General features: G+C 39.1%; 2 protein-coding genes across 8 annotated transcripts; one reads left to right on the top strand and one right to left on the bottom strand.

Annotated features, from left to right (window-relative positions):
- The first annotated feature begins 1,872 nt into the window (after positions 1 to 1,872).
- Positions 1,873 to 5,724, top strand: PNRC2 (proline rich nuclear receptor coactivator 2). Its single transcript, XM_030874878.3, has 2 exons — positions 1,873 to 2,011; positions 2,310 to 5,724. The coding sequence occupies exon 2, from the start codon at positions 2,328 to 2,330 to the stop codon at positions 2,745 to 2,747; it is 420 nt and encodes a 139-aa protein (XP_030730738.1). The 5' UTR covers positions 1,873 to 2,011; positions 2,310 to 2,327; the 3' UTR covers positions 2,748 to 5,724.
- On the bottom strand, positions 4,820 to 19,426 carry SRSF10 (serine and arginine rich splicing factor 10). Of its 7 annotated transcripts, XM_030874847.3 has the most exons (7): positions 19,205 to 19,425; positions 17,647 to 17,751; positions 13,988 to 14,091; positions 11,834 to 11,996; positions 11,568 to 11,621; positions 11,336 to 11,437; positions 4,821 to 8,026 (listed from the first exon to the last, which is right to left on the bottom strand). In XM_030874847.3, the coding sequence occupies exons 1-7, from the start codon at positions 19,267 to 19,269 to the stop codon at positions 7,966 to 7,968; spliced, it is 654 nt and encodes a 217-aa protein (XP_030730707.1). In that variant the 5' UTR covers positions 19,270 to 19,425; the 3' UTR covers positions 4,821 to 7,965. The 7 variants fall into 7 exon arrangements, with proteins under 7 accessions (XP_030730727.1, XP_030730707.1, XP_030730720.1 ...); XM_030874860.3 differs by lacking the exon at positions 11,336 to 11,437 and having other exon boundaries at positions 11,568 to 11,618; XM_030874851.3 differs by lacking the exon at positions 11,336 to 11,437 and having other exon boundaries at positions 4,823 to 8,026; positions 19,205 to 19,423.
- Positions 19,427 to 20,999: the final 1,573 nt, after the last annotated feature.

The raw sequence follows: 20,999 nt of genomic DNA, 5'->3' as shown, positions 1-20,999 counted from the left end.
CAAAAGAGGAACTGATTAACTTGATCCGCACCTGTGTCGGAAACGCCTTCACAAGGGAGGCAACTACTCAAGAATTTCGAGGCTGCGGGCAGGGGGGACAAGAGGGAACCGCAGAGGAACCGCAAGCTGGAGAGCTGCAAAGAAGTCCCCGTGGCCGGGGAACAGAGTGACAGGAGTGTCAGGACTAAGTGGCCAGGGGCCAGCTTCAGAAATCAACTTGCTGGAGTACCTTCCATCAGTAAGAGATCGAGTACACGACTCGGTGAACTTAACTCGGGAACTCAAAGCCCCTTAGCTGACTCCCCACGGCGGGGAACCATCGGGTTCCAAGGGCCGCGGGCCCCGCGAGCCGGGCAGCCCGGGTGAAAGCCGCTGCCCGGGCGTGCGGCTGACGCCCCTTCCCCGGCGCGCCGGCCTCGGGCCCCGGAGTCGCCACGAGGGGGTTGCGTTGGCCGTGTTCTGTAAGTGCCGGGCGAGGCCGGGCGGGCACCTCCGGGAGAGGCCGGTGTCACCCGGTAGCCGGCGGAGGAACGGCAGCCGGTGCCGCGGCAGTTGTTCCCGACATGCTCTTCTCGGGGAGGATTTCAAACCCTCGGCCGCAACCACCTCCCCTCCCCCGGCCCCGTCGGGCCTCAGCAACAGGCGGCGGCCCACGTATCATTGGCCGGGCCGCGCAAAGCCGTGTTTTGATTGGCCGCCGCGCCCCCCGGCCCCGCTCTAGCGCTCACCGCCGCCTCCATTTTGTCGGTAGAGGCAGAAGGGGAAGGTCGGTCGGGACGCTGAGGTGGCCTGCAGCTGTCTCATCGGTGCTCGTGGGCTTCGCTCGTTCCGTGCCTCGTCGCTCCCTGGAAGGGGAGGAGGCTTCGACGCCGAGCAGGAGCCGCCGCCGCCGTAGTCCCGGGTTCGAAGTCGGTGAGTGGCGGCGGCGCGGCGGGTGCGGCCATGTTGGCGGCCGCGCTCCCCATTGTTGGGGGAAGGAGGCGAGATCCGAGGCCGGGCGGGCGCTAGCGGCCCGGAGGAGCGGGTTCCCGGGCCGGGCTCGAGGAACGCTGAGCCGCTCGGAAGCCCAGCGCCGTCGGCAGAACCGAACTTTCCGGGCTCGCGTTGGGAATGACTCACGATCCGGGAACTAATTTCTTTAGGGCTGTTAACATAGTCTGGAAGGGCCGCTCACCTTTTCGAAAAGAAGAGGGCTTCTTATTTGTTCGGTAACTTGGTTTCTTGGAATATCAAATGAAATCTCGAATGTTTAATGTTCACGATAGGGAGGCATTTTTTTGTATTTAAGAACTGACTTCGCTTGTTACGGCTTGTGAAACTTATTTTAAGACGGGGAGGAGTCAAGAGTTCATATCCAAAGGAAGAGCTGCATGACGTAGACACGTTGGGAGAGGAGGTTTTGTGAAAACAGATATGTGATGTGTCCAAAGACTGGGAAATTCTGTGGGACTTTCAAAACATGGTCTTTAGGAAAGATTTTAAGCCCATTTCTTGGCATGGCTGTAAAAGTTAATGCTTCCGTGGTTTAACATTTTGGTCACAAAATCCGTGTGAGAATCTGAAAGGTTCCTAGGAAAAAGATGCAACTTGTTGCGGGATTTGGCGAACACCCCTCCCCAGATTCCTCAGGGTTTCCTGGATCTCGAGGGTATTTAAATGATGACAGTTACAAGGTCAAAGCCATCTTTAGAGACTTTATTTTCTGCCTTTTAGTTCAGGAAGTAGTCACTATTTATGTAGTAAATATAAAGGATCACTTTCTCCTGTGTTTTTGAATTGAAATAATGAAATATTTGCTTTTCTAGCTAAGACTTCTCTCAAACTTGTGTGCTGAGGAGACTCAGATGTTGGCCTCAGCTCCTAGGCTGAACTCAGCAGATCGGCCCATGAAAACTTCTGTATTGAGACAAAGGAAAGGATCTATCAGAAAGCAACATCTATTATCCTGGGCGTGGCAGCAAGGAAGAGGACAGGTGGTGGAAATCCTGCAATCTGAAAAGCAGACTGAAAGGTATCAAAACCTTCCCGTTGTAATGGGGCATTTTATGATGGACTCATCCTAAACTGTTTTTATTTTTAAATAGAGGATTATTCAGAATTGTGGATAAGCTCACTGTTCTTAGGAAGGTATAATAAAGTGCGTGTAATGAAGTGTGAACAGTATAGTGAAGTTGAAGCAGCCGAATAGCACATATTTGGGTCTTGCCCAAGATTTCTGGAGTTACAAATTGGAGCTACTGAAGTTTCTCAAAGTTTTGAACTATTTGAAGTGGAATTCTACTCAATATTCTGTTTACATTCACTTACAGGTGACAAAGAAGCTGAAGATGGGTGGTGGAGAGAGGTATAACATTCCAGCCCCTCAGTCTAGAAATGTTAGTAAGAACCAACAACAGCTTAGTAGACAGAAGACCAAGGATCAGAATTCCCAGATGAAGATTGTTCATAAGAAAAAGGAAAGAGGACATACTTATAATTCATCAGCAGCTGCATGGCAGGCCATGCAAAGTGGGGGGAAGAACAAAAATTTTCCAAATAATCAAAACTGGAACTCTAGCTTATCAAGTCCCACCTTACTTTTTAAGTCTCAGACTAATCAGAACTATGCTGGAGCCAAATTTAGTGAGCCGCCATCACCAAGTGTTCTTCCTAAACCACCAAGCCACTGGGTTCCTGTTTCCTTTAATCCTTCTGATAAAGAAATAATGACATTTCAACTTAAAACATTACTTAAAGTACAGGTGTAAAATGAGATAAAGTATTCTGTGTTTAAATTTAGTCATATTTAAGGATAATTGGCAATTGTCTCAGACCAAATTCACTAGGGAATTTAATCTGTAAAACTTTTAATTAATGTAGAAAATATAATCAGACTTAACTGTTTTGTGTGTTATGTGCACTGTGATGGTAGAATCAGTGCAAGTTAAAATAACTAAATTATTGATAATTGTACTTCATATCAATACTAAGTGTTCTCAATTGAGTAACCATTCAAGTGAAACCAGTCAAGTTTAGATTTGGGGAATGGTAAAGGAATCAACTTTTTCTATTGCCTGTTGGGGGAAAATAGTAATTTAAGATTATCATTCACGGATCAGCAGAGTGACTTGTTGAGATCTGGCAAATGTGATTGTAAGCATCCAGTTAAGACATACAGGGGTTGAAAACTAGCTGAATATTTGAAAGTTTAATGTCCTAAACCAGTAATATGCCAACAATCTGATGCACTGCCAAAAGAAAATGTGAATTTTTTTTAGAGTATAGTTGTATTTTAGTGAACTGTATGGTGGGGAATGCGGAAAGGGCACTAGGGGCTATTTAGAATGAAACAGTATACCCCATTGTCCCTGTAACTGACATGCAGTGGATAGGTGTCTGCCAACAAATGCACCGAAACCATTTTATATAGAAATAGTATTCGGTGTTCACCGAGTAGCTTTCAGAATACATTTTAGTATTATGGCACTGCACAAGCTATTCTTACAGTGATCTGGCTTCAAATCATCCCTGCAAAGCTTGTTTAAAGTTGGGAGCTATATAATGTGAAAGTTTTACATATCTAGGAAAGAGCCATGTAAATACATGTAATAAACTTGTAGCATATGTAAAGTTTTGTTGGCGTTTATCCTACAAAAATAGAATATTTTAGTATGAATTTGCTGAATGTAAGACATGGACTCTTTTTATACTATGGCCTAATTTTAAAGGTCCAAAAAAACCTTGTTTTTAAAGTTTGCCCTTGTGCTAAAGTGCCACTGTATGTATACTATAATTGATCTTGCTGTAAACTATATTTCAAAGTAAATCCTAGTGTAAGAAGTTTTATATAACTGAAAAGGTAGGTTTTAAGCTGCTAAAACACTTCCTATTTTTGAGAGATGTGAAATGCAGTATGGGATTATTTTAATTTCTTAAGCCCAAAGATTAACTATTAAGGGGTTCCTCTTACCTTAAAAGATTAATTTTGGCTTTTAACAATTTGTGTAACCTATGAGTATAGTGTACAATGCCAGTGGGTTTTTTTTTGGTCAACAGGTACAACCCAGGGGACCACTCATTGCAAAAGATGCAATTTCTTGCCTAATACCATGATAACATGTTTTGCTTATCTTAAAGATAAGCGCTAATTTTAACAGCCAACTCAGTAGTAAATTAAAAGGAAAGTGTGTGTGTGGGGGGGTCTATTTACAATGAGTGTAGGTGCCCTCTTCTCTGATTTGGCAGCTTTTTTGATACTTTTAAGCAGAATGGGTAAGTTGTATTTCTCCAAATTCAGGTGAGATAATATTGCCCATATCAAATAATGATAAAAGACAAGTTTATATAATAGTACTTAATGTACATACAGGAATTTGAAGCATGAAATTAAAAAATAAAATTGCTTTTTCCCGTGTCTTCTTTTTATTGTATAAAAAATTGTTACGACCATGTAATGTTCTTAGAATGCACATAATTAATCCTACTGAAATAACAGTAGGACCGTTGGTTTTAAGAGGCAACCAATTTGCTAACTGATAATAGACATTTGGATTAGCAGCTATACAGTTAAAAAAGCAACTGTGGCTTCCTCCTCCCAGCAGGGCTAACAGTAAAAGGCCACAGAATATTACTTTGGAAATTTACATAAAGCTTCTGAATTCATCTCATACCAAATTGAGTAAAGCAGGTGTAATCGCCTGTCTCCCTCTTCTACATTTTAAGATGACTTCGGTAAACACAAGAGTTCTTGTCAATTTGAGAAATTCTGCAAATTTTTTTTTCTATAAACAATTTTCACAAGGGGACCTTGGAGGAGAGAAAAGACCCAAGAACTAAACTGGCTTTCTAAAATACGTTCCAAATGATAGGATAACTCAAACTAGTTCAAGAAAAATCTTTTAATTTCTACACTAAGCAAGCAGTGAATCCCAGAGCCAGGTTGTATTTTCTCATGCAAACTGTCGGAAGAAATTGATTTGGCAGAAATAATGAGTCTTTTTTTCCTGTTTATTCCCAGTGTAATTTCTATTAACAGTGGCAAGAATTGCCCAGTTCTTTGCAGTACTGCACTGGAATCCCGCTCGATTCAACAATTTTCATCCCAAGCATCTTTATGTTAGGTTTTGATGTATACATGTAAATACAGTATATACTAGATTTCTGGTTTGGGACTGACTCCAGTGGTAAAAGTGTTCAGAGAATTAAGAGCACAATGGCTTTAACTACAAAAATTTTTAATAGCTACGGTTAACTTAAAAAGTTAATAATCGTATTTTATATCTCATACCTTAGAAAGGTACTAATAAAGTTATGGTTAGCGTACAGGAAGTATGGTTGACATGAGTTTCTCAAATCGTACTTGTAAGAACCAAAAAGTTGTTAGAGCTCATCTACCCTGTAGGGCTGCAGTCAGCCATAGCATGAGCCTTGTCAGTGTTACAATTTAAACTTGTCATACCTTTTTGATGGCAGCGTATATAGTACAATGGAATCTTGAGCCCATAACCTATCTTTACACTTCAGTTCTGGTAAATTCTCTTCATCCCCGAAGCACAAGGTGGAAAATAACTGAAGGAAAACACTAGTTTTCTAGTGTTTAATTGTCTCATAGGCAATTACTTCGTAAACCAAGTGGGATAGAGTACATCTCAAACCTCTTACACAAATGAGGAAAGCCTACTGAGCCACAAATCTGTCAGGCAGAACTAAACCTAAAAAAAAAAAAAAATCCAAGATTTTTTGGATCCTAGACCAGTTTATTTAATTATCTAGCATTCAGAGATGTGCTCTACAACAAACGACACAAAGGCCTTTTACTTCTTTACAAACTACTCTGTCAATTATCAACAAAATGAATTTACATGCCTTGCTTTGTACTCCAAATAAAAAAGGAATCCCCCATCTTTAACATAAGGGTGAAACAACTCTTAGGAATACATAGAAGCAACACAATAAACATAACTGACACTGCTGGAGGAAGGGACAAAGGGAAACCCCCCCAAAAAAGATCCTTTTCCATAGCAGCTAGCTATGTCTTATAGATGTCAGTAGTTGAAGATGGAAAGGTTGCTGACTTCTTTCATCAGTGAGGACAATTCACTCCTGGGACTCCTAAAAGCTCTGATAGACCGCCTAGTTGAACACTTATTTTATTCCTGTCACAGCCTCCCCTTCAAAATTATCTCAGGATTTTGTAAACAGGAATATGGTCAAAATGCAACACGAGATTGAAATTTGGAAAGCCAGGCTGGAAAGTGAGTCAACAGCTGTTGAGATCTTAGATTACATTTAACCCCTTTTCCATCCAAGAAGGTTACAAATACTTTTTGTAATTAAATAATTTTCATAAATCTATTAAATCTTCCCTCTAAGTGAACTCTAGATTCCATTATATTAATTGTATTGTTATAAAATTTCCCCATTTGTAAAAAAGAAAAAAAAAGATGAACCAAATGAAAAACCTTGGACACTTATCTAGTATCTGCCACTTACTTGCTGTGTGATCTCGGGCAAGTTTGAAAAATTAAAACGGGTAAAAATACCTCCGTTTCATATCTCCCTTAGGTATATTCTATATTTTCAAAATCTTTATAAATTAAAGGCTTAAACACGTCTGTATTTTTAGATGAGTAACTTTACACAAAGTTTTAAATGTGGCAGAAATAAAGACAAAAACCAAATATGCAAGTGATGAAATCAATGTATAGATAAACTTCATATCCTAATAAGGAACTAAGGAATCCAAAACATTTTGTGATACTATAAAAGTTATTTATTCACTATACACAGAACATGTCCCCTATAAAATGTACATGTAAATCGCTAGAAAGTATATTTGGTGAACATTTTCTCAATTACAGAACATACTAAATCAGTTGGGAATAACAGCTATCTGCCTCAAAATAATCTAATTATAGCACCCAGAGTCTCCTTTACATCTGATGCAAAGTTAAATATTTTTGGGGATTGTTTCCTAACGTGTTTGAGGAGGCAGAGTTAACAATTATATATAACTCTAGTATATTACAGTCACTGCACAATAAATCAGTTTATTACAGATTAAAACATATCATTTTTTCATTATTTGTATTAATGGGATGAAAACAAATACTGGATACTTTTAAATGGCAAATAACCACAAAATTACTTATATTTGATAGTATATTGGGTTTTATAATTACATAGGATATAAATGGTGTAAAATAGTTATGAATAATACACCTCAAACAAAACAGTGAGGCCACACTGTAATGATTCACTAGATTGTGCTCAGTAGACATTTATTGAATAAGTGAATTTTATCTATTTTTCTCCCCAATTACCCAGTACAATTTTTGCCCACAGTAAGGGCTCAGTAAATGTTTGCTGAATATACTGACTAGGAAAGAGGTGAGAAGAGATGGACCCTCTTAGCTGGATGTCAAGTATAATTGGAATTTATGTGGGAGAGTGTTTAAGGAAGATGTAAACCGCATGTGGCATACAAGTAAGGAAACTCAGATGCCAACAAAGCAAACCATTAAGCAGAAAACACTGGCACTGGAATAAACAAAGGCAAGATTTGCCAATAGCAAAAACAGAACTGACTTTAAGAGATAAGCAAGTTTATATTGGACCATACCTTTTCTCACCCAATTCAGTTTGAGACAGACCAATAGAGGCACTGTAAGAGACTATGGCTGTCTTCCTTGATATTCAAACATCCTAGTTTCCAATTTAACATGGACCTGTTACCCATGAATCAATATAAACCTATTCAGATTTAGGGATTAGTTTCCACAAGTACAAAGTTGAATTTCCTTTTATTTGTCCTAAAAGGCTTACTTTCAAACTTGAAGGGACTTCAATTATTCCATGTAGTTTCGATAACATTCTTTTATCTTTTCAGACCAGAGTCAAAATATTCGTACAGTATTCATACTGCAGCACCTTCCACCCACCCTTTGGTCGCTTGAACTGCCCTTCTTTGGTTCTTTTTCCGCTTTCTCAGATCTTTCTTGAAGTGTAGTAAGCAGAACTGTACTGGGTATTCCAGCTGCAGTTTGGTCTTAAATAAAAGAAGGATGTTTGTCAGTTTGGTTTTCTTTATTCTTCTCTGTGGTATACAGGATTTTGTTAGTTGAACTGGATGTAGCAGCTTACAGGGCCAAATTTTCAAGAGAATAGTATAATAGTTCCCAGGTCTTTTCCCTGGGTTGTAACTTAACAGCTCATACTCTATGTAGCACCTTTCCTTTCTCACTGAAGCATTATCTGTCATTATTCTTCTTGCTTACTTGGCTTCAAAAAAAAAAAAAAAAAAATGCAGAGATCTTAAGCAAAAAGAGAGGTGAAGTGTCAGCTCTCACTTGAGTCTTGATATGTTCTACTCCAATACTGAGCCGTGCCAGACACACAGTAGATACTCAATAATTATGGAACTCAACTATGTAACCCAATATTAAAGCCCTGTATAAGGATCCTTAAGTATCAGTAGGATCCTATCTATCATGGGTTCAACTATAAAATAGTCCCTTTGAAGCTATGTTATTTAGGTATGTCACTTTAGAAGTAACATATAAGGTTCTCAAGAAAACAGCATGAGTCTAAAAATAAGTGACACAAGTAAAAAATAAAAACGAAACCACTACTTCTAATTCTATACAGACAGAAAAATTAAACGGGCTATTTCCCCAATCTACTCTAATTACAGTCCATTTAAAAAAAAAAACATCTAAGGATCCGGCTGAGCTCAAATCCTGGATCTGCCTTTTACTGCTTTTTCTTTGTGCCTCCATTTCCTTATATCTGTTACACGAGAAAATAAAAGTATCTTTCTCATAGGGTCTCGTGATGAGTAAATGAGTTAACACATAAAGCTTTCAGAACAGTGTCTGGCACATCATAAATACTCAATAAATATCAGCTATACTTGTCATTATAAAGCAGCTTGAACTCAAACCACAAAACACCTAAACCAGTTCCCCACAGTGATTATCACTTAATATTAAGTGCTCACGAACATTCAATGCAAAAATATTTCAAATCACGCCATAAACATAAGGCCCAATTCCATCTTGTTTAGGATGGGGAAGAGTAGAATTATTGGTCCATCTAATAATGAAAATATAAACTTAAAATTAGCTAACTCAAATTTCATTTTAATGCGTATCTTAACACTACCAATAACCTCTGTTATTTAACCCAAGGGGTTTAATAAGCAATAATGAAACAACTCTGACATTACATAAGGAATTTTTAAGTACTACGTAAAAGATGTACCTTTCTGGCAGGTTCTATCATTTCCAAAGTAAAACCTGTGCCTAGTGCAACACTGATTTAAAATATTCCTAAATCCGTTGTTATTGTATAATCTCATTCAAAACTATAATAATTCCAGTTAATCATTATTTCCTTCATTTTGTTTTTATTATAGCATGTTTGCTTAATTTACAGCAAGCAGAAAATAAGCTGGGTCTTGTTTTGATCCAAACATTGATGTTTTAAAGGTTGTACACAATATTTGTTAAAAAGAACATATAAAAATACCTTTTTAGAAGCTTCTATAAGAAAGAAAATACAAAGTTTAACCCCACAACTTTCCTCTTTGCTAGAACTGCAAACTACTGCTACAGTTTTAAATAGACTTTTTGTTGTTTAAACTATACATCCAGGAAAATCTAAAAAAATTAAAGAAACGTGCATATAAATGATTGCATAGCAGAACATGAACATTAACTGCAAACAGTAAAGAAATGAAAGTTAGAAATACTATCAAATATACAAAGGTTCTAGAATCAATCCTTTAAACACATTCCACAAACAGTATTTAAAAACCACCTTTTGTTCTTTACAGGCAAGGCCTAGATTACTAAAACCAAAATTGAAAAAAGTAATCCTCTAAAAGGAATGGTTTCCCTAAAATATTTCTTACTTATTATGCCTGTAAGCAAGCAATCTAAAAATTTTAAGGATGCCAGCTTTTATTCTGAAATGAGATTGGACACGTCAAGTCACTTTTTATTGCCCCCAAATGGTCTCGCAGAGAGATGTTAGAAATTATAAAGAGTTAGGGTATTATTTTCATCAGGTACTACATGGATAATCAGGCAAAACCTCAAGAGATGTGACTTCCTTAAAATTAGTTTTTTCCAGAATTATTTAAAATCTCATGGCACCACAGAATCACGTAGAATGGGAGTGTTGTCTTTTTACTTGCCTCACATTAAATAAACTGAGGCGTGAAGAACAAGCCTCCTTCATAAAGATATGGGCAAATTTTGATACAAATGCACACACCAAGTGCTTTAAGTATCAAAATTCAGTCCTTTTACACTATGCGCACACACAAACAAAACCTACTTTGAAAACACTTTACTTGCTTTTAACAGCAGTGAGAAAACTAAGCAATATTATGGTCAACAATGCTCCTTAAAGTTTAGAGTAACTGCATAAGAGCATTCTTTTCCCCTTAAAATTATTTCTGCCATCATCAACCTGCCCAAATTTTAAGGTGGGTTTTTCCGATGTTTGTATGGTTCCAAATCTTCACAGAAACCAGAAAAGTGAAGGCTCCGTGTTTCAATCAAAAACGCCATCTCCCTGAAAATGCTACTTAACCCAGTTGGCGTCATTCCCCGAGACAGTGGGGTTAACAAAAGAACTATTCCACACTGTGCCATAAATTATCATCGTGGGTCTCGACACCTTGACAAGACAAAAAGGTCCACCCTGAACCTAAATGTGTCTAGTCGGGTCAGTGTTGTACGGTGGCTACAACTTCACTTTTGTATCATTCTACCTGATTAGCAAGCTACATTTCTAGGTTAACAGTTCTACCAAATATGGATATGAAAGTTTATTTTTAATAAGACAATGTTGCAAATTATGGTCAACCAACATCTTTTCACCAATACCTCAAGCATTAAAAAATGAGAATCTTTACAAAAATATACAGAGACACCACAAATTGGTAGCTGCCCATAACATTAAACAAACTGGACTCTTAAGAGTGGCTTCTCAACAGCATATCATTTTAATAATAACCATTGCCTGGTACAGGGAAAACTGACAAGTGTTTTTTTAAGCATCATTGCAACATTGTATTCCTGATAATTTAAGTAAACCAAACTATGAGAGTAAATGAATGATACATGCCTAAAAATATCATGGTTTATACTATCAGTGGCCACTGGACTTAGGACTAGTCCAAGACCTTGATCTAGATTTTGACCTAGACCTAGACTGTGATCTTGACTGAGATTTGGATCTAGGTGGTTCTTTTTTCCTTGATTCCTTTTCATATCTTGAGCCAGACTTATAATGTGTTTTGGAATCTGTTTTAGAGGTGCCTCTAGTTTTGGTGTGAGATGCAGACCTAGAACGTGATTTAGCCTTCATTTCTTTCTTGGGCTGGGACTTGGACCGTGATCTTGAATTGGATTTAGATCTTGAAAAAGATCGATTTCGGTGTTTGAATCTTTCAAAACAGAGGAGAGATACAATTAGAGTAAAAATTAGATTCTATATTAATCAAATTTGTTATTTTTAGAGCAAAAGTTCACTCTGAAATTGATATGTATAGTCTTTTTCAAAGCAAAGTTATTTACCTATCATTGTCGGAATGGCTTCTGCTACGCCGTGGTCTTCCAGTCGGTCTACTGCTAAAAAGTACATCAGAAAAAGCAAACAGTGACACATGTCTATTTACAGGTTTCTAATTAAAAAAATGAACCATAAAACTTTTAAAATAAAGCACTAAAAATATTTTTAGTCTCAATGAAGCATACAATATACATAATTAAAAGTATACAAGAAGATTTTAAAAAATTAAAGGCCAACAAACTAAATCTTTTCTGTGGTACACATCACTTACTTTCTAGGGCTATAAGATCTTCTATAGTTGTAATCAAAGGAACGACTTCTTGATCTCCTTCTTTCATAACTTCGGCTTCTAGAACGTCTATATCTGTCATAGTCATCATAGCGTGAAGAACTATACACATTCCTCCCTTCCTTGGCTTTCATCTGATTTGGAGCTATGAAATACATAGAACAGAAATATTTACAAACATTAAAAACGTAGTATTTAAGCCTCCAAATTATAGGAAAAATTCCTGCATCTCCTTCCTTTATGTTTCCAAATCTGTGGCTACTTGTGAATGTTAATCTTGGAAAAGGTATTTACTTTCAAGCAAGTCTATCAGAAGACTGTTTTATGTTAAAAATGATACCCTCAAATATCTCCCCAACTATTTTGTTTTTTCAAAGACCTCTCACATCTAGTTTGTTGTCCAAAAATATGCCAACTACTTGGACATTAGGAAAATATACCATGAAAGTATTTTTAAAATTCCAAATTAAAATACAAATGACTTTTGAACCATATGCTAATTTGGAATTATCCTACCATGGTTTCCATTCAGTAGGAACAAAATTAACAATAAAAAAATACTTAATGGTGCCCTACGAATGATATGTAGTGTCAAAACGCAATAATATATAGTCATACAGTTCTGAGAAACCGTGACAAAGAAAAGCAGAAGAAAACTAACACTTGTCGAATGCCTTAGACATACCCACACCCCGGACAGTCCTCAATCCTTATGTTATCTCATTCAATCCTATGAAGCAGATACTTTATGCATATGTGTATGAATGTATAAATAACACTGACTACCCAGGAACCTATCATTCAACCCAAGAACTAGAGAATCACCAACAGCTTGTGTCTACCTAAGTACTCCCTCTCTCTTTAGCAGCTTTTTTTTTCTTCCAGCAGTTATTTTAATCTCTATCTTTTAATACCTTGCCTAAGGAAACATAACAGTTGAGCCAGAATTCAAACCCAGGTGTATCTGACCCCAAAGCCTGTACTTATGCCTCATTAGCATGCAGCCAACACCTGGTGTATGCCTGCATTATTAATAAAAACCAAGTACTAATAGAAAATCTTTTCTAAATTTAATCTATATAGTCTTTCCCAGTCTATCTGTTCATTTCTACAGCCAGGCACCTACATAATTACCCAATTACACCTTGATGATCTTTATGCAGAAGGGAAATGGCTCAAGAGAACCAAAACTTTCCAAAGTTTATTCTTTTCAATTCCACTCTTAGTATATTAAACATGCCACAGCTGATGGTACTGATCTACCTTCTTAAAGAGTCCAAACATATCTCAGGCATTCTGATCGCTGCATTCTAAGTCGTTTGTCTACCCTGAAATTCTGCAAAGTATTCAAGATACTCTATCTTCCCAAAAACTATCTTTCTGGGTTTTGAACAGAGAGACATATTGCACAATACTTCCAAGAAGCACTCTCAGAACAATTTGTATAAATATGATGTATTTCCGCGTGCCACAACTACTGAAGCCGGTGTGCCCAGAGCCCGTGCTCCGCAAGAGAAGCCACCGCAATGAGAAACCCACGCACTGCAACAAAGAGTAGCCCCTGCTCACCGCAACTAGAGAAAGCCCACGCGCAGCAACAAAGACCCAAAGCAGCCAAAAATAAATAAATCGGCTGAAAAAATAAAATTAAAAAATAAAATTAAAAAAATCTGTATTTATGTCAAACCTAACCTCCCAATTCATCCCACCCTCCACCCTTTCCCCTCTTGTGTCCACACGTCCATTCTCTACGTTTGCATCTCTATTCCTGCCCTGCAAACAGGTTCATCTGTACGATTTTTCTAGGTTCCACATACATGTGTTTCTCTTTCTGACTTACTTTACTCTGTATGACAGACTCTAGGTCCATCCACATCTCTAGTGGGAACCTGTGGTATAGCACAGGTAGCTCAGCTCAATGCTCTGTGATGACCTAGATGGGTAGGATGGGGGTGGTGGTGGGGGGGGAGGCCCAAGAGGGAGGGGATAGATGCATACACATAGCTGATTCACTCTGTTATACAGCAGAAACCAACACACCTTTGTAAAGCAATTATAATCCAAGTAAAAAAATATATATATATACAGAAAAAAAAAGAAATGATGCATTTTACATATAGGCATAAAGGTACTTACTCTTTCGATCCCCCTGTGCAAACTGTATTTCAATTTGGCGTCCACAAATCCATTTTCTGTCCAAATTATGTAAAGCATCTTCTGCATCACGAACATCCTCAAATGTGCTAAATGTTAAGGGGCTTGGGAAGTTTTGCAAACTTTGATAATGAATGAAAGTTCAGTTGGTAAGTCTGGAACAATTCACAATCTCTCGATATTATTCTAGAAAATCAACCAGACCCCACTAACTGGTTGGTTGATTCAGCTATAAACACTTTAGGGTATTAAAGCACTTGTGACTCCGTAAGGCATGAGTTTGAAAACACTTATGAATACATATTATGAAGTTATTACTGAAATAAGGCCTGTTACAGCTGAACTACCAAGTAATCCCATCAGAAGATTTTCCTGAGTTTTAAGAATTTTACAAAACAAGACAAAAAAGAAAAACAAATGTCAATTTTATTTTGTATGCTAAAGCAAAAATTGCTTAAAATAAAACCAAAACTGTTTTTCTATTTTTGTTTCAAATGAAAAAAAGAAAATGCCAATAGTTCTTGTGTAAGCAAGCGGAATATACCTTACAAGAAACGAAAGCATCAACCTCAAATTAATCTTCCTATTTTTCTCAGACATATCTAACATTATTATTTCACTTAGCTGTCTTCCTTATTATACCTTACTGGGAAGACTGGTATACCAGCCACTTGTAGATATCAAGAGAGTGTCAAGCAATACTTAAGACATATTATATCCATGCACAGACCATAAAAGCATGCTGCCAAGAAATAACAGACCATTTCTAAAGATTCCTGGACTGGAAAGCCCTAACCATGACACCGAACATAAAGCTTCCCGAAGTGAAGTGCGTTTGGGACTGGTTTTCAATTTGAGAAATTTCAAGATAGTATTTATAAGCCTAAAGCAGGAACCGCTGGTACCCATTTTTGATCTGAGAGGCTGTTGCCTTGTTCTCCCCAAACAAAGTTATTCTGACCAAATTTAGTTCCTTTCCTAAAACCACCATTCTAACAGAAGCCAAGCACATATTCAGAGCAGTGTTTGATATAAAAGCTTCTGAAGGGGAGCTAGGCTAGGTTTGGCTGTGGATTTTCATTCTGTACTAAAATTCACTATTCTAACTTGTCCATTTCTATTTCTTAAATTTGAGAGGAGTGCAGATCTTGAGTGCTGATTAAAAAAATCCCTGAAGCGATATACTCTCTTCAAGACTGATATTAATATTCTTTTACTCCAGAGACTAAAAGGTCTGCCTCACTAGATTTCCTATTTTTTGTTCTGGAAGGACTTAAAGAACACAACAGGGTCCCAGTTCTCTCTCTCTGAGGCTATTATGTGTAGTGAACGAGAGCTTTTCTCAAGTCCTAAATCACGAAGTTTTCACCATGAAAAGAAAAAGGTTGACGGGGAGTTTAGAACCTTGAACGCTATAATCAACCACCCCTCCAGGTTAATGCAGTTGGGCTCTAAAATAACTGAAAAGAACAAGTTCATTTAAAGGGTATACTACTTTGATACTTTGAGAGACAGAATAACTTCTTAAAGGATTCAGACCAAGAAGTATAAAAATTATTTATGAGAGCCTATCATCCTCTGGGGCTACCCTCAAAAACAGAATCTGGGATTGGATGAACCATGGCAAGGTTCTACCAGACCTGTTAAGAGAAAGCTAGCTGGGAATGGGGTCAGATAGAAAAGAGGACCACAGCAGGGACAGTCAAATATCATTCTGATGCCAGTTACGGAGAAATCTGTACTCAGGGTCTTTGCGAAATCCTGATACCTATTTCTTTTTAACTACTTGAAGACCACAGACAGACTTTGTGTATAAAAATAGCTATAATTCACCTTGAGACTCCTTTGGTTAACTCTTTCCTGGCTCAAGTATCACATACTCTTCAAACTGCTGATCCTGGTTCCCAGGCCACCCCCAAACCAGGTAAAATCAGGCCAACACATTGTAAGCCAGAATGTACCATTACTTTTTTTTTTTTTTTTAAACCAAGCCAGATATACCTCTTATCCTCTCTGTAACAGAGCTTTGCAACCAATTCCCACAACTGTCCTTGATCACTGGGCCTGCAGGAGTAGCAGCTTTTGGCATTTTGCCTAAGTCTCATTAGAACTCTGCTAAGTTTCAAGAGATCCACTGAATTTAAGCAGTAAGAATTTTTCCTAGCCTGAAGTCCACAGCCCAAACCTTTGTTGCCACAAGGAGATGATCTCACTGAAGGAAGTAATGTCACCTGAAACTCTGGGCCAAGGAACAATTTCCCATAGATCCTGATTACGTACCCATACCAAAGGCCTTCTGCAACCCATTCTGGGCCAACTGATCACATGTGCTAAAGCAGTCAGGGCCAGCAGGTTTCACAGAGCTAAGTTTCAGATGTTAGGACTATGTGCATGCCCCTAACAGCCCTTTTAAAAAATCTATAAACAGACAGTATCTCTAGTGGATCTGACCTTAGAAAACCACCAGAGCCATTTCTAAGTAGTCCCCAGTGCATGCACCTGTGTGCCCTCTAAGCATGGCTCTATGGAGTTGGCCTGACTCCAGAACTTCATGCTACTCCAAAGAGCACTGCCTGCTACGCTATGGCACCGGACCACTTGGTCCAAAACAGAAATATGCTGAGTTTAAGCTTAACAACATTACATCCTGGTACACTTTAACTTCACAAGCTAAGAGAGAGTGCATTTATACAAGACCACATCACAACATCAAAAAGGCCCATGTAAATCAAGTTACAGGTTTTGTCACTAGACCAAACCAGAATAATTTTGAAAATTAACTGCTTACAAAACATGAGGAGAAAAAAAAAAAGGAAAATAGTTATTCTGTAGGATACATCAGGTATGACTCCTTTAATCTTGGCCATCATTCAACTTCATCTTGACCTTTAACTCTTTAAGTGCTTGTCAGAAGGACTTGTCATGAGATGCTTGGCCAAATATGACAGATGGCTTTATCTTTAACTTTGAAAAACAACCTTTTCCCCCTTTTGTAGATAAAGCGAGGCTTTGTCTCCCATTAGGCTTGTCCTTCTTCCAGCTTTTCTTTATATTTTCTTTTCCCAAACTCTCCCTTCTCTTCAAGCCTGATCCTTAAGAGGTCTTTGGCTTGTCTACTTGCCTTAAGTGTTGAACTCTACTCTAAAGGTTCTTTCATGCTTTCTCTTTGGGGTCGCCATAACTGTACAGCTTTACATTCTCTGAGGTAACAACAGAGGACAGCAAATTAGGGGACAATATTAAAGAAGTTTACCTCATTGTTATACAATTTGTTTTTGATCAAGTGATTCAAGTTAACAAACAAGAATACCAAACTTTAATTGCTAAGCACAAGAACATATTAACTTTTGAGTTACATTAAAGGTGGTAGCAACCAGAGTGTATTCAGATTTAAATCACATAATCACTGATTTGAGTTTCAGCAGCATGAATGGGAATTTAAATATTTTACTGTTTTTGGATCAACTTTAAGAAATAGTAAGAGCAATGTGTGAGTCAGAATTAACTTAGAAAAAATTGAAGACAAAACATTTATTAGAAGACAAAAAAAAAACAACTACTTTTTAGATGTTACCTCTTACAAAAACTTGAATTTCAAACTTCAACACCCCTCACTAATCAGCCATCTGAAGAAAGGATATTGAACATATGCAAATCCTCTTGGACGGCGAGTGTAGAAATCAAGTGGAACATACACATCAACTATAGGACCATAACGACCGAATTCGCGTCGTAAATCTTCAGACCTAAAACATCATAAAAAGAGGCCAAATTTTTAAGTCCACTCCTTTAAAAGTTACTTTGTAAGAAATAGGTTTCTTTCCGTAATATCTCAATTAATGAAAGAGACTGTGCTATGTTCCTGGGTGACCTGAAACAAACAAGCTTTCTAAATCTCAACATCAAGAGCCAACGGTAAGAATATACAACAATGTCTTTTTGAAAAAGAAAAGCCAGAATGCAAGATTCTGAAAGATAATAACGCAGTTTATAATAAAACCTTAACAACAGGAAAAGACATTTAAGGAAACTTGACTACAACTTATCTCTATTGCTTTTATCCACAGCCTTCATTTTTCATAAATAGTATAGTAGCATTAAGTTGTACTTAACTACTGCTATGTTTTTTTTTAAACAGTATCAAAGCAACTCTAGTATTCTGAAAAATACAAAGCACTTATTTTACCTCCAAATTTTAGCGACAGGGTTACACACTTAATGGTAGATACGGTTTGAAAAATAAAAGTCACAAATATATATACTTCCTCAATAAATGTCAATATGACATAAAGGGGAAAGTATCCTAGACGCTACAGTAAGTACTATTGCTTACTTGCCCTACTTAAAGACAGAAAAATATAAATCATACGAGGCTACCTAATTTTTTTTTTCATTTGTGTGTGTAGAGTGATTATTTGTTAAACAGTAAATCTCATCTTGTGATAAGATCTCTTCAAAAAAGTCTGACGGCAACTCCAAGCAATTAAGGGAACTGGCGAGAACAAAGGGACGGTCCAGGTTAATCCAATTTAGCTATCAACGTCCTAATGGTAGAGGCTTCCTAAACCTCCGTTTTCAAAGGGTGGCCAGTATTTCCCGGAAATGGGAAGAACTAGTTCGTACCATTTAAGTGGAAGAATTTTATATCTTTAATCTCAACATTCCCTTTATCCAAACATCTACAACACCAAAAAAAAAAAAATCGCAAATAAAACACAACAAAAAGGGTAACAAATGCTTCGCCACACTCCCCTCCCCCGATCCGTTATTTTACTGCAGAGCAGTTTTTTTTTAACTAGAAAAAAAAAAATTCTGGGCCAAGGGGGCGTGCACCCCAAAGAACGTGAACTTCAAATCAATGGGGGGAGCTGATGTTCGGTGGAGGCAGAGGCTGAACGCCCGGAGAGGAAGCGGGAAGGAAGGGGCCCCCATCTGCGGAGGGGGAGGGGACCGAAACGCCGCCACGCGGCCCGCTCTCCCGCGGCTGCCCGGGAGGACCAGCGGCGCCGCCCTCGCTCCCACGCGGCGGTTATGCCGGCTGCGCGGCCTAGTTCGGGCCAGAAAGCCGGCGCGGGACCCGCCATCTTCACCCCTTCCCCTCCCCCGGCGCAGGCCCAGCGCGCCGCCGCCGCCACACCGGTCCTCTCAGAGCGCCCGCGGCCTCCCCTCTTGGGCCCGGAGTGCCTCCCCTGTACATACCTGGTATCGTCCGCCACGTTTCTTACGAAGAGAGACGTGTTGGGGGGACGCAGGTACCGGGACATGACGGCGGCGTGGGTCTCAGCAAGGACACTAACGGGCTCAGCAAACCGTCCGCAGCTCCGGCGCCAGATCCTCGAGACACACAGCCAGAGAGCTCCGCTACAGCAACCGCCTCTTCTCGCGAGAGTTCACTTCCGCCTCCCCCCACCTCCTACCTGAGTGCAACGCCGGGACCTGCAATGGTTCTTTCCCGCGAGATCACGCGGCGTGCGCCTGCGCATGCGGGCGGCGGGAGTACGTGCTGCAGCCTAGATCTCATTCATTGGCTTCTTGAGCTGCCTCCCCTTCTCCTGCTAGCCCGCTCTTTCTTTCTTAAGTGCTTTATTTTGCCGCCCTTTTCTCCCGTGCACCGCGTTCTCCCCTCCTGACCGCCCCCCCGCAAGTCAGGAAGCAGATGTTTTAACCTGTACACCACACTGTACAGTTTTTACAAACTATACTGAGTTTTAAATATTATAAGCCGGAGGGACAGGCTTTCCCCTGTCTGGTCCATGTTATAACCTGGCTTTTATCAGATCTCACATCGGCAAGAGAAGAATTTACGGCCTCTCGTATTAGTGTGAAAGGGAAGGAGGTGTGTGTCCTTGCAGAGATAGGCCTGCCTCCCCAGTGCTTTCTGCACGCGGTGGACTCACTCCCTGAGCGCCTTTGCCCAGGTCGCCCCTCGCGTACACCTTTCTTGGTTGTTTCCTTCACCCATCCACGGGGTTTTCTCCCCATTAAAGGCTGTTCCCTACCAAAATGGGACGCAAACCTCACATCTTAGTCTCCATTGTCATCTACGCTGTCTTTGTTGCTAACGGCTTCCTGAGTGTGCATTGTTCATGTATTGCAGTGTTTCTCCATCTATTAGAATGCTTCTGGCATGTAGCACATTGCCAAGCAGATAGCAGGGGCTCAAGAACTGTTTAAATTAACTTTTATTTTACAAAACGACAAAAAAGCATTATTTTTGCATCAATCCGCATCCATAGCAATTGATTTGATAATCTGTTGTGCTCTTTAGGAGAGACATTGTTTTTCTACGTTTATATTTTCCAAGATGCTTTGGACACTTGGTTTATTAAAACATTTATCGATTACCTATTATGTGTCAGAGATTACGTTAGATTTTGTAAATTCAGTGGTGAAAAACATGGAGCTTATGATTCCGTAGGAAACAAGCTGGTCAACAAGTAATTGCAGATCTGTGATATGAAAGAGACAGTAATGTGACAGTTTAAAAAAAAAAACAACTTTTGTTTTAAAACGAAGAGTTGCTGAACAAGTGTTTCCTTACTCCCCCCTCCCAAATTAACTTAAGCACTTTTTAGTGGCTAGAAAACAGACTCCTGTAAATTACCCTCAGTAATGAGGAAATGAATTCAGTTTGGTGGTACTCCACCCAACTTTAATATGGATAAATGTTTAGAGCAGAGTCTGATGCATAGCGAGTGCCCTATAAATGTTAATTGGACTGGCTACATAATCTGTGGGGCTCAGTGCAAAATGAAGACGTTCAAAAATTAAGATGACAATAGCAGAGCACTAAGCCAAGTGCAGGGTTGTTCCGAGAGTGGGGTCCCGTGCAACTACACAGGTGGCACGGCTATTGAAGCCTGCCCAGAATGTTAGCAATTATTATTATTACTCATAATGCCTTGAGAAATAATAAGAGCAAGTGAGGTACAAATATTTACTCACTGGAATCACTTTCTGCCTCACATACCAAGTGCCCCTTTATCTTTTGTGC

Source organism: Globicephala melas, chromosome 1, assembly GCF_963455315.2.
Source record: "Globicephala melas chromosome 1, mGloMel1.2, whole genome shotgun sequence".
NCBI lineage: Eukaryota > Metazoa > Chordata > Mammalia > Artiodactyla > Delphinidae > Globicephala > Globicephala melas.
Note: the sequence above shows the minus strand (reverse complement) of the source record. Positions and strands in the feature narration are given on the sequence as shown.